This window comes from Lissotriton helveticus, chromosome 3_1 (assembly GCF_964261635.1).
Source record: "Lissotriton helveticus chromosome 3_1, aLisHel1.1, whole genome shotgun sequence".
Taxonomy (NCBI): domain Eukaryota; kingdom Metazoa; phylum Chordata; class Amphibia; order Caudata; family Salamandridae; genus Lissotriton; species Lissotriton helveticus.
The window spans coordinates 1,052,898,108-1,052,912,853 of NC_136061.1; the positions used below are offsets into that span (position 1 = coordinate 1,052,898,108).

General features: G+C 39.9%; 1 protein-coding gene across 2 annotated transcripts in view; it reads right to left on the reverse strand.

The window, feature by feature from the left end:
- Positions 1–215: 215 nt before the first annotated feature.
- Positions 216–14,746, reverse strand: part of NOSTRIN (nitric oxide synthase trafficking) — a 743,535-nt gene continuing 729,004 nt past the window's right edge. For both annotated transcript variants that reach the window (XM_078681620.1, XM_078681621.1), the window contains one exon: positions 216–1,580. In XM_078681620.1, coding sequence (XP_078537746.1) covers positions 1,456–1,580 — 125 coding nt within the window. In that variant the 3' untranslated portion in view covers positions 216–1,455. The remainder of the gene's footprint in view (positions 1,581–14,746) is intronic.

The window sequence follows — 14,746 nt, forward strand, 5'->3', positions numbered from 1 at the left end:
GTTGTTACATCGTAAACATCCTTTCAGTTGTTCGGGAAACCAACTGTTAGATTCTGTGACAATATAATGATCAGTATAATTGGGGCTGAGTACAGTCTTCATGGTTTCTGATTTTCTGAAAGAAATATTAGGGTTTGCATATAGAAGAGTGGCTGTGTCTTTATCTACTATCAACACATTCAAATGTTACTTAAGAATGGTGAAAATCACAATCACAAGTTTAATAAATAATTTATTGTAGTCAATCAGACAGTTTTGAATACATATTTGTGTTCTTTGATCTTAGGCTCTACATTATACTGAGCAACAGAAGTACAATATCTCTGTCTGTAATTCATACTGTGTGGTTTTTCTGTATATACTGGTACAATTAACAATATTATGAAACCATGTCCACAAGCTGGTGTTCCAGCCCTGAAGAAGTAGGTTTGCCGTATTAGCTGATTTTTTAGATAATTGCTAAGAATTACTTAAATGACAACCTATGAATTGTAGGGGTGGATAAATGGATAATGTATCTGATTTAAATTGTTTCACCTATACAAAGAAACTTATTTATCAGAATTTGATGTAGTGGACATCTACCTAAGAAGTCATGAAATCCATACAACACCTCTGAATGAGCAGATGTTATATGTAAAGAGAAACCCATATTCCTTTTTATACAGAATAAAAAAACATCTTATGCTTCAGTAGTTTAATAATTATACTTGTTAAAAAGATCCAATGACTTTGCTCCCTCATGGGACGACTGCCAAAATTATGGAGAAGCCACAAAACCAAAAGACTAGCAGCCAACACCAGACCTATTGGCTTTCCCCCTGCTTGCTTCTTCTCCCAATAGATTGTTCTCTATTTTATCATGATGAACAATGGTGTTTGAAATATTTTATCTCTCACAAACTGTAAAAAAATCTCAGGTTTTGATTTTTGCAATATTTTTCTCATCCGATGAATCATTTTGTATAATGTTTACTGTCCTTTGATCAATATATTTTTGATAAACATTCGCAAAAGCTTTTGTTGGAATTTAAAAAAAACTTGAAATCATACATATCGCTATAGCTCTATTTTGTGACGTTCTGATACAAAAGCAACAACTTTTCCCAGGAGTCACTTTGCTAATGCCACAGTTTTAAGATGAATGTAAATCTGATATTTTTATTCTGTGTTTTACATTGATGGGTTGATGGTAAAGTAATCTCAAACTGCACACGAACACAAATGTTTTAGGACTTCTTTTGGTACAATTTTAGTTTTCATGACAAGAACAGACAATGCACTGCTACAAACAGTTAACAGTAAATTAAGAATCAATGATATAAACATTTGTAGTTTCAAGTAGACATTTCATAGAATATTCCAATTAATCAACCAGTCCTCTGTGATTGGATGATCTCATGTTGTCTCCTTCAAGGATCATAGGAGCATAAGATATGCTGTGGGGATGTTTTTCTATATCTGCGATGAGTCGTCTTGGCGCTCCTCGACGTAGGTAGAGGGGAAGTAACCTTTCTTCTCATTAGATGTCCCGTACCACCAGCCATTTTCGTTTTTCCTCTCCACAACCACCGAATCGCCTATTGAAAAAAAAACCATGAAGGTTAAGCAGAGCATATGTGCTATAAGTAGAAGAAATTAAGCACACTGTCAGGTTGTATCATGACGTGCTTTTCTGTGCAGCACAGAATCAAGCGCCTGTTTTATGAACTTGTAAGGCATAAAGTGAAACTTCAGACAACACAGCTCAGAAACAGAAAGTGGCGAACCTTGTTCACTGATTGCAAGATGTGTATTTGGAAAATAAAGCACTAACTAATAGAATGATCAGATTACACAAATTCTCTTTATGTCCTGAAGGTGCATGGGACAAGTGCTATACTCTGTTAGAAAAACTGATTGTGATACAGCCCTGTGACCTCGTATTCTTTTAGCTATGTCATAGCACTGTGGTAACAAATAAATCCTGATCTGGGATTTTTTTATACAAAAAATGTACCGAACTACTGGTGTGCAACATTTCCTATATAGTAAGATGGAATAAAGGGTAAGGTTTTGCACCGTTTGTTGGTGTTGTAGAAACAAGCTCCAAACAGCACTAAATCAGTTTTCCAATCTGTTTTCTCTGAGGAAAATCTTTCATTTGGAACAAAATCCTATTGCTTTCTGTAAGAAATTGGATTAGGTATAGAAGCCCCAAAAAGGCAATAACCACAGCCCTTCTAATGTAAAACACAATAGTTACTAAATTAACCTGTGTTTAACCCTATGGTAGCTTGGCACAAAAGCAGTCAGGCTTAATTTAGAGGCAATTTGCAAAGTATTTTTGCAGCATACAAACAGCAATACAATAAAAACACAACACAAGAAAAATCACAAGCCAATATAGGAAAAGAGAGTCAAATGAAATGAATAAATTGACACCTAAACATATGTAATCTGATAACTAGAACCAGAATTATGATTTTTAAAGCTTTCAGGGAAATCTATCACCTAAAAGATCAAGGCACCAATGACAGGTATCTGGCCGAGACCAGGTCAAAGTCAAAAATTAAGGAAGAAGAAGATAGATGAGGAAGATAGAGTCTTCAGCAGGGCAAGGCAGCAGGCATTGTCCAAGGAGGAGGCATCGTCGTTGGATGCAGATGGACAAGGTCGCTGTAAAGATTTTTACATTCAAACTTAGAAAACATTTTGGAAGTCGCAATTCTCCAGCAGGATAAAGCTGCAGACTGTAGCCGAAGATGGCTCCATGAGGCCAGATACAATCACCAAGAGGTCCCACTGAAAATTTTCTGCTGCTGTAGGGAAGAATTGGTGCAGAAAATACCACGAAGTCAGGCCAACCGGTAAGGCACCTTGAACGGATCAGCTGACAGGTAGGTTCTAGTCTTCTGTTGCTTCTCTAGGCAGCTTTTGAAAAAAGAAATAGAAGTCCCTAGTTTTGGTAGAGGTACCATCAATGCCACTACCAAGGGTCCAGGACCTGCGGTGCACCCCTGAAAGAGTTTAGACTCATTCCAACATAGGCTAGAACAGGGCTCAAAGCCTCAGGTGCTTTTTATGTCCCTGTGGCTCATGCAGGAGACAAGCCAACTAGCCCATGAAGTCACTCAGGTGGTCATGGGTTTAAAGAGCAGGACCAGTTATCCTTCAAGCAGTTTGGCAGTCCTTCGAATCAGCATGGCAATCCTTCAAAGCTGCAAGGCAGTCCTTCTGGCAACAGTGCAAACCTTCTGAATCTTCCACAGGACCAGGAGTGCACTGAAGAGTTGTTCTGAGGATCCAGTATTTACACCTGATGCCAGCCTTGGTGTGCGTGGAGATCCCCCTTTCTTAACCCCATATCTGGCTCCGGAAAATTGGTTCTTTCTCCTGTCAAGGCTCCAAGAAGTCTGGGATGACAAAAGGTAGGCAGGCCTGGTATTAGATTTCTTTATGTGTGCTGGAGGCAGAGCCCTTTAATATGTAAGAGGGGCAGAGAACAGCTCCAACCCAAGCCATCCTGCCAGGATTGGCCATCCTGCCCTCCTAGTCCCCTTCGTGTGATTGTCTGGGAGGAATACACAAACCTCCAACTGCAGAGCCATTCAACGTCATGTGACCCAGGACACTTTCCCGAAGGCACAAATGTTTAGTGCAAGAAAATGCCAAGTTTTAAAAAGTAAACAGAAGGAGATGATGGACAGAGTGCTGCAACTTTTCAGACACTGTTACCTGCTTAAAAAACACACAAGTGAGCATGGGTCCCTTGCTCACTTTGCCACTCGATTCAAGTGAGCCTGGCTAATGAGGGGTGCTTCCCCCAAACCGGTCCCAGGATGCTTATTTCCAGTCAAGACTTATTTGCATATGGCTGGGTCTGAACTGGAGTGGTGAACTGAGCTAAAGAACGATGGTGGATTCAACCCAGATCTGCGACTAGGGGTGAGTGTCTGAAAAGTTGCAGCACTCTGTCCATCATCTCCTTCTGTTTACTTTTTAAAAGTTGGCATTTTCTTGCACTAAACATTTGTGCCTTCGGGAAAGTGTCCTGGGTCACATGACGTTTAATGGCTGGGCATATCCTGTCAACTTAGGGCAAACAAAGCATATACAAGGAGATAACGGACCGAGCGCTGGAACTGTTCAGACACTCACCTCCAGTCACAGATCTGGGTTGAATCCATCATCATTCTGTAGCTCACCTCACCAGCCGAGGTCATACCCAGCCATATACAAATCAGTCTTGACCCTGTTCCTTATGGGAACAGGCCAGCTCGAACTGCCAAGCCAGGCCTTCCTTGGACCGGAAACAAGCAACCTGGTCCTAGGTCCTAGGATGTTTGTTTCCGGTCCAGGGAGTACCTGGGCTGGCAGTTCGGGCTGGACTGTTTCCTTTGGGTGCAGGGTCAAGACTGATTTGCATATGGCTGGGTTTAAACTGGAATGGCACGGGGAGCAAAAAAACGATGGACTCAGGCCCAGATCTCTGTACTGGGGTGAATGTATGACATTGTTCTGCATTCTGTCCATCAATTGTTCTTTTTGCAACTTTCTAAAAGTGTCATTTCCCGAATTGTGATCTAAAATCCGACTTTACCATTAAAGAGGATTTTAAATGACTATTCATTTGTGTCCAAACAGAATATTTTTATCAGCTCCTAATCCACATTTCACACTCTTTAAATTTAATAATGTAACCCAGCATAAGCCAATGTGGGAGATAGCCCTTAGAGTAGAGAAAAACAACTTTGGGAGTTTTTAGCTAACAGGACATTTAAACTTAATTCCACATGTTCTACTTTTTCAACACCATGCACCCTGCACTATGGGCTTTTAGAGCCTTACTTAGGGAAGGAAGATTTATTCCTGGCAAAAGTTTATTTTGCCAGGTCAAAATTGCAGTTTAAAACTGAACTGTACAGTGGCAGGTCCGAGACATGCTTTAAATTGCTACTTGAGTAGGTTGCACAATGAGTGCTGCAGGCCCACTAGTAGCATTTAATTTAGAGGTCCTGGTTGCATGTAGTGCAATATACTAGGGATTTTTAAGGAAATAAAACTGCCATTCAGTTGTAGGCCTGTCTTACCATGTTCTCTATGGAAAATAGCACAAGCACTATAGCACTGGTTAGCTGTGGTTGAGTGCACAGAGTCCTAATGGCAACAAATAAATATAGCAAAACAGAAGAGGTTAAGGCAAAATGTTTGGAGGTGACCCTGCCGTGAGGGTCAGGTCCATTTCTCTCTTTATTACAGAGGTATTAAAAATGTTTTTTTGCTCATGTGCAAACTTTCATGTCATATGAAGCCTGACAAGGCAACGTTTATCACATCTATGTATCTTCATAGGTTATGTGTCTACTGTGTACTTAGTAATCACCTCAACCCAGAAAGCACAACATAAAACTAACCTAAGTAATATGTGCAAGCACATGATATTCTGTACATTAATACAGAGTGAAATATGCCAGTTTAGAACTAGGAAATTTTGCACATTTCAAAATAGTGTTTAAGATCCTTTCTTTATAGGATTATAAAAGCTCATCCTCTCCATCCACCTGGCAGAAGAAGAGTTTCGCAGAGGGCTTTCCTTTTTTACAAGACTTTACCTAGGTTACCAGTTTTTCATAGGAGAGGGTGCAGAGAAAGAATATCAAGTACAAAATAATGAGTTACACAAATATTGAGTCATTAATATTGTGGGTCAGAAATTACCCAGGACTTTCTGCTCCATACGGTCACATTAACCAGCTCTTTCTGCGACAGAAAGAGCTGGTTAATGTGACCGTATGGAGCATCATTTCAGGGTCTTATCACAGTACTCTGGACATTGAACTACAATCTCCTGGATTACTTGATAGAAAACTAGAGTCATTGAATGGCCTTCTTATGGCTTCCTAATAATTGGATATATACCTACTGTGGACAGCGCGACTAAGACTTACTTTCTGCCGAATGATCATTAAGAGTTGCTGAATTTGTTTTTTATACACATACAAATCGACTCCTGACATAGCAACAAAGGATAGAGTTTATTTATCGTATATACGTATTATCAAACATCTGGGAGGACCGAGCAACTGTACCATAGACGTAACAAAGAAAGATAAGGACCTGAAGCAGTCAATAGAAGTGAGCCTTTAGGATTCGAATATGGTCACAGGAGACTTCACACATAAGGGACTATTGAGCCAATGAGAATTATCAGGCTGCCGTGTGAACAGTATCTAAGCCTTGAGGAAGTCACGGTGATGACGAAACTCGCGTTGGCTGTCTCTGATGTTCTACAAGACAAAGGACTGGATTTCTAAAGCACATCATAGAAATAATTAGCTTCATGAATGTTTTGATACTTGATGTAGTGTCAATGATATTGTTTTTTTGCCATCTATCAGTGAATAAATCACTTCAGTGAATGATCAAAAAATCTTTTTGCTCGCCTGAATGTTTCCTGTAGCAGGAGGTTTCTCCCTACATCATGGTGTTTTTCTTGATTTGAGAGACTCATATACTAAATTGTACATTTTTAGAGTGCCGTGGTTATCATTTCCATAGGACACACTCATTCAGTCTGTACAATTTAATACTCCGCCCGGAGAGAAAGGAATGGAAGGTGAAACAGGAAGAAAAAAAGAGACAAAAGACAAATAAAGAAGAAGATACAAACAAGTCCAATAACGACAGACAAAGTGTGTAGAATCCTTATACATACCAGAATAAAGTGCAGCGTGCCTAACATCAATAACTCCTTGGTTCTAACCAGTTCAGTAGCGGACCCCATCTCCCAAGGCCTTTCCTCTTACTCGGAATCCCTTTCCGTAGAATAATTGCCCTTTTCTAGATTACAACTTGCCAACATCCTGGCTAGCCATTGTTGGAACACTGGTGGATTACTGTCAAACCAAGCCGAGGCGATACATAAGCTGAAAATGGTCATAGTGATGAAAACCAACCCTCTACCTCTTGCCGGTCTCTCAATTTCAGACACTACCAGGAGAATCACAGCTGCAATTATGGATACCTGAATATTTGATTTGTTGGAAAGGAAATCAGTGATCTAGGATTTTATGAGAGATAGGGACGGGCAGGTAGCAAAAATATCTACTATATCAGCGCCCCTCAGTTGACTTCTAGGGTATCTGGTACCTTTACCATCCCTACATTTGATAATCCTCCTGGGTGTGTAGTAAAGATTAAAACACGTTTTATAATACAGCACATGTAATTTGGAGGATAAAAACGCTGACTGAGCCAGAAAAAAAGAATCCCGAAAGCAGACGTCTGAAATAGCCAGCTTTTCTTGCCATCTCAAAGACTGTTTGACCATGTCATACTTTGTGTGTTTTTTAAGCAGGGAACAGATAAATCCAATTGCAGGTTTGTGACTTGCTAGCAAGGTGTTAGCCAGATCGCACTTTTGGAATCCAAACACTCCTCCAGCCTTAGGATAAAGGAAATCCCTGCTTTGGAAAAACTTAAAGAAGACCTTATGACTAAGGCCAAATTCATCTCTGATCTCTTGAAATGATTTTAAACCAACAGTGGAGTAAAGGAGTAAAAAAAGCCCAACTTATTTAAGCCAGCTGTGGTCCAACATAAAATATATGAGTCCACAAAGATTCCTGGGAGAAAAATATTGTCGTCTAGAGGGGTATACAAATTAAGAAGACTCAAGCGCATTAATTTGTGAACTATTGACTAGATTTTGAAGGCATTCAGTAAAGTCTTAAAGCGGACCTGGTTGAAGTAGTTCAACTCGATTTGCCTCTATAAGTTCCTCCACGTCTCATCACCTACCAATAATTCATAAGGGGAAGGGAAATAATCGGCTCCTAATTGCAGGGGCTTTTTTCAAGTAATAGGGGTCAGAGATTCAGTAAAACTGTAGCCTAATATTATAATTTTAAGTTTGGGAGTCCCCAGCCTCCACGATCTTAGGGAGGGTCAAGAATTTCAGGGCTCGCCTTGGTTTACCATAAGACCACACAAAACAAGACATTATTTCATCCACTTTTAAACCACAAATTCCCAATCTCTAAGAGGATGGCACGAACAAAATAAGAATTTTGGGAAAAAAACTATTATAATAACGTTGCATCGACCTGCCAGCGATAGGTGCAGATTATTCAACCTTTGCTAATCTTTCTTGGATTTTTCAAGCACAGGTTTGAGATTGTCCCTAATGACACAATCCAGATCAGGGGTGATGGCAACTCCCAGGTAACTTGCACTTGTGGCTACCCGTGGATCTTGCAAGGATTACTGTTTTGTCCCTATTCAGGGAGTCGCCCAAAATCCGTCTAAATTCCGCAGGTTCTTTCTTGATCTCGACAATTGCTGTAGCAGGTTTAGGCGTAACTAAGGTGATATCATTGGCATAGGTGAGCGTTTTGGTATCCCAGATGTTATATACCATGGGGAGGATCTTCACATTAGCCTCGAGCCTACGGATAAAAAGATCTCTATAGGGGGGCGAACAATAGTGGGGAGTTGGGACATCCCTGCCTTGTCCGTCTTGAAATCGCAAATGTCCCAGAGTTCCCCTACAACAAATAATCTAGCCTCTGGTGTAAAATATAGTGCCTTAAGTGCTTGCCTGAATTCAGGACCTATATTTACTTTTTCCAACACAGTCCACAGGTAATTGCAAGAGACCCTATCAATAGTCTTCTCGGCATCTAGCAGAATCAGGGACATATGGTCCTCTGCTACCTGGGCAGCATCAAACAATGTGATTACCCGTCTAATATGGTCCGTGGTGCCTCTTCATGGAATAAACACATGATGCCACCTAATTACTACCTTGCTGATGATAGGGGACAAGCGGGAGGTTAAGATTTTAGCATAAGTTTTAAAGTCCCCATTAATTAACATAATTAACGTAATAGGTCTATATGACCGAGCTCACTTGCAGGTTTGTTCTTCTGTGGGCAAACCATGATCTTAGCTTGTGACATTTAAGGGGGAGGTCTATTGCCTTCAAATACATATGTAAATAGTCCCATAAGGCAGTCTTTAAATTCTGGAGCAAATACTCTAGAAAGTTTCCACGGGTATACCGTCGTCACCAGCTGCTTTCCCTGAAGCCAGAGAAGAGATCGCCGTTGAAATCTCTTCCCATAGAGGGACGCCTTCTAGATCTGCCTGATCATCTGCATCTAATCTAGGGAATACAGATAGATCTAAGTAATTACAGACGTCATCACACTCCCCCTTACTTGGTGTCCGAATACAATGGATGATCAAATCTTTTAAATGCTGATTTTATTCCTGCTGGATCAGAGATCATACCTTGAACAGAATCCCTTACCTCCCTAACTGCATTCTGGCCATTCTTTTGCTTAGTACTTATAGCAAGCGTACGGCAGACTGATTCTCCATATTCATATGCGTGTTCCCTATGAGCTAGAAATTTAGCTGCTGCCTTGGCTATCGTGATGTCATTTATGGCTGCTTTAGCGATCATAACCCCCTTCTGGGCCTCTTGGATATCACCCCCTGTTGTGTAGCAGCTATTCATTTCTTTTCTTTTACTGCTAATGTGGCGTATAACTGGTGCATTTTTTGCTTGTCCTTCTTTACCCTATTTAACGTAAACTGCAAGGTTTCCCCCGAATCCCTGCTTTCAATGTATCCAAATTGATTTCCAGGTAAGTACTACACAGGTTTTCTCTGTGGAAGGTCGCAATCCATGTCCTCATATGGGTAAGATACTCGTTATTAAATTATAATGCCAGCTCAAAGCCCCATTTACTATCCTTTTTGCAGGACCCACCTTGTTTGATTTCTAAATATAAGGGATTATGATCAGACTTGACCCGGGGGGAATTTCAGTGTCGCACTCTTGAATCATAGAGTGTGAAACCAAAAGAAAATCTAGGCGGGTATGTGTCTGGTAGGGAGAGGAAAAGAAGTTGTTCAGTTGGTCTCCTGATCTGCCACACATCCATCAGGGTGTGATCTTTAATGAGACTTTTAAGAGGCTGGAATTCCCTAGGCTTCCTGCCACTAGATTTATAATGCTGCTCGCAAGACCAGTTATTAGGTAAATTGATGTTTAAGTCTCCGCATAAAACAATAGGGGATGGCCAAATCACCGGTTTGTTAGTCAGCCAGTCATACAACCCTTTATCATCCAGAATTGGGCCATATTCGGAACACAGCATAAAAGTACAGTCAGTTGACCGAAACTCTAAAATAACCCATCTTCCTAATCGATCAATACAGACATGTGTAAAAAAATCAAAATCAAGTCCTTTTTAGCCAAGATTGCAACTCCACAGGTCTGCGTATTTTGACGCGTGTCCGCAACCAGAATAATGCCCAGAGTATCAGATAAAGGCAATTGTGCTCTCTCGATATGAGTCTCTTGAAGGCATATTATATCCATCTCTAAAGCTTGCAATTTCAGGACCACCTTTGCCCTTTTTGTCTTATTATTAAGGCCACAGATTTACTCGTTGCCCCAGCTTCCTAAATAGCCTTTCTGATTACTCATTTAACATCTGGCACTGATCACCCACTAATATCTTCCTCTCCATAAATCCACCACCTCTGCTTATAGTTTTGTGTACCCATTTGTCCCCCAGTGAAGCTCCCTCCCAATCCCACTACCAGGATCCCCCGCCCCAGAGTCCCTGTGTGTAGTCAATTAATGTTTTTTTATTTTTTATTAATAATATTTTTTCCATTTAATGAAAAATGTTATGTTTTGTTATTGGTGTGGTGTTAAAGGGTAGGAAATAACTGAAATGCATTTATGTTTTAATTCTTTTAAAAGAATATTTTTTTGTATATTTATTCATCATTTAGTTTATATAATAATTGTAGGTTCTTGTTATATGTAATTCATATTAAAATATGTGTTCTTTTTATATGTATACTATTTTTTATTTTTTAAATATTGTTTATTAATTATTAATATTATTTTCTTAAATAATATAATTTTTTTAAGTGTTTGGTTGTGAATAGCAATTTTTATCCCTCTGCTATTCAACACTTTCCCTTCTGTTGCACTCACCAGAGTGGGAATAGTAAATGTTTGCCCTCCACTATCCAACACTTTCCCTAATGTTGCACTCCTTGAAGTAGGAATAGCAATTTTTACCCCTCCGCTATTCAACATTTTCCCTACTGTTGCACTCACTGGAGTTGGAATAATAATTTTTATTATTTTACTATCCAACACTTTCCCTACAGTTGCAGTGTCTGTATTGGGCATTTTAAGTTTAATTATTTTTGCATTGTTTAAAGTTTTAATTTATTTTGGAATTTGTATAAATATTTTAAATTATATATATATATATATATATATATATATATATATATATATATATATATATATATATATATATTTTATTTGTATTTAATTTAAAATTATAAAAGAAATTAAATATAATAGTTTATTAATTATTTTAAAGTAAATATAAATGTATAAATTATTATGTTTGTGTGTTTATTTTTAAAGTTAAGTGTATTCACTATATTTTGTAAAAAATGTACATTACATTTAATTAATTTTGTTAAAATGAATATTAATATCTAATATATTTAATATATATATCACCTACTGGCGGTCGCCAGTAGTTAGTTATAGTTAGGACCGAGTTTCCATAGGAAGAACATTTTTTGTTTTGCTTATAACTTTGGCGTCGTTTGATGAATCTTTGAGAAATTTTAAAAACTATATATATATGTATTACCTACTGGCGGTCGCCAGTAGGTATATATAGTTAGGATTTTTTCTCTATGGGTTTTTTGAAAATTCTATGTCTAATAACTTTGGCGTTTGTGGACGGAATTGGCTGAAATTTTCAGGAAAATGGCACATTTTGTTTCTGAGCAGCCCTTGAAAATTTGGGGGGGGTTCGTCCAGTGGGGGCCGAGAAAAAAGGGGGGTCCCAAAACGTGTTTTTAACATTGAGTTTTCCATAGGGCGGTTGGCCTCACTTTTAGCCCGAACGGCTGAATGGATTTGCACGAAACTTGGCAAAATTGTAGGGACTGGTAGCCCGATGTGCCTTTTGTAGGTCTCAATATATGTGCTCCAGTGGATTTTGAGAAATTAACGTTTAAAAAAAGATATATATCTGTAACAGCGGACCGGGCAGCGCACTGGTTCGCGGACTTTTCGCGCAACGGAGCTTTGTGAAGCGAAGCTGATTGGTTCTCCGGCGTCTGTCAACATTCCAAACAGTCCGTAGCGGCCGCCATCTTGTCTCTCGGTAGGATCGAGAGACAAGAGGAGGTCAAAACAAAGGGGGAAATAACTATAAGGGGGCATAGTAGATCCTCGCTGATCCCCTAGGTTTGATGTGGAGGTTTTAAAAGGGCCCCGCGGGGCAAAAAAAAATAATAATAATAATAATTGAACGGCTGAATGGATTTGCACGAAACTTGGCAAAATATTAGGGACTGGTAGCCCGATGTGCCTTTGCTAGGTCTCAATATATGTGCTCCAGTGGATTTTGAGAAATTAACGTTCAAAAAAAGATATATATCTGTAACAGCGCTCCGCTTCGCGTAACGGAGGTTTGCGAAGCTGATTGGTCATTCTGTCACTGGGCTATAGTTGGGCTACATCTGGCTGATATTTGGGCTACATTTGTTTTTTTGTGTGTCTGGCGGCCATCTTTGGGCTACATTGGGCTACATTGGGCTTCATTGGGCTACATTCGGCTAATTAGCAAATAGCTCATCGCAAACTAGGAATGGTAAAGAATCGCTATTTATTCCTTAAAGTTCGCTATTTAGGAAATGCAAATAACTTTGATGATACATATGGCGGTTCATCTCTAACAAGATAAGAAGCATAGGGATACATTTATGATGACTGGCGCATCACCAGGGATGTGTTAGTCATTCTGTGCCGCTGTTCCGTCACCTATGGTGTGCTGCATTTACAATGCGGCGCATCATGGGGCAAAAACAGCACAGATGCGTGATGTATCTGTGCCGTAAAGGTGGCGCATTGCTGGAGTTGTATCGCAAGTGTGATGAAGCTCCAGCAAGGGTCGGGGGTGCCCCTGTCGCAGGGTTTCTGTTCTCACACAGAACTGTGGACAGAGGATTGGAACCTCGGCGAATGCATTGCTGGAGTTGTATCGCAAGTGTGATGAAGCTCCAGCAAGGGTCGGGGGTGCCCCTGTCGCAGGGTTTCTGTTCTCACACAGAACTGTGGACAGAGGATTGGAACCTCGGCGAATTAGGGTGTCCCAAAACTCACGTTAGTAATCAAAAACTATTTAGCAAGCTAGGTACAGTGTCACATTGGATATAACAAACTCTCAATGTTTAGACAATCCAGAATATGAACTTATAGTACCTCAGGATACGTGGAACTCATGAACAGTCGGTCGTTATAGATTTCTTAGAAACCAGAACATGGAGTTAAGAAGAACAGATGTGTATTTGAAATGTTTATTTACTAATGCCGTCTTCTCAGGCGTAGTACCTTAGATAATAAAAGTACACATATTATCAGTAGCAAAATTACCAGCATAGTTACTAGTACATAAAAAGTGAATGGTGATAGTATGTTAACATGCTGTAAATGAATAAGAGTTAGCAACACTTATAAGCAGCCGCGGGCCGTGGAGGGAGTTACGGTGAGGCAGGGAGGCGGGGATGGGGAGAAGCAGGGTGGAGAATACAAGTACACATATTATCAGTAGCAAAATTACCAGCATAGTTACTAGTACATAAAAAGCGAATGGTGACAGTATGTTAACATGCTGTAAATGAATAAGAGTTAGCAACACTTATAATCAGCCGCGGGCCGTGGAGGGAGTTACGGTGGGGCAGGGAGGCGGGGAGGGGGAGGGGCAAGGTAGAGAGGGCTCCACCCTGCTTCTCCCCCTCCCCGCCTCCCTGCCCCATCGTAACTCCCTCCACGGCCCGCGGCTGCTTATATCTCACCCTCCCTAATACACATATTATATTATTTGCTAAGAAGGTCTCTTTGTGTTGGTTTAGGGCGTGCCCATACTTTAGTGTCTTAGATTTGAAGGAATCACATCAGCATACACCAGCTCTCTCTTCATGTGAACCGCATCAACTGTTGTGTATGTGTGTTCGGCAAAGCAATATAAAACCCGCCTCATGCCCAGAATTGGCAGAAGTTGCACTTATGTTATGAGTATGAAGTCGTGGAGATCAGACCTCATAACAATTCTGTATCGTGTTGTTCTTGAAACTTTAGCACTCGCTGTACAGATATAGTTTAACAAGTAAAGCAGATAGTAGACCAATAACATATTATTCTCATGTAAACCACGATGAACTACTAGGTGGAAAGCTAAAGCAACAACTAAGTGTCGTGTGCAGAAGTTGCAAAAAAGGAAAAATGGCGTTTAAACCGGTAATGAGCCCATGCTAACTTAACACGGTGTAAAGATATCCAGGACCTAGATGACACCTCCTCATGATCCGGAAACGAACTGAATAAGATAATAGAAGTGCCATCTCATGAGAGCAGATTGCAAGTTTATATGTGGACGGTCCGCAAGGTAAAGCATTAAAAACTAGGAAAATTTAATGCTAAAGAAAAATAAAACAGCCAAGTACTTTATCGAGTCTTAAGCCAATAGGCAAGGTAAATAATAAAAACTTGACAAATAAGTCAATGAATTGTCAATGAAATGCTAGTACTCAGCATATCAAACATGAAAAAGGTCTATGACATAACTGTGTATGCAAAATAAGCTGCAACAGCCTCCAATAGGAAGTCACCGTCTTCATCCGAAAACAGTTCAGCCATCCA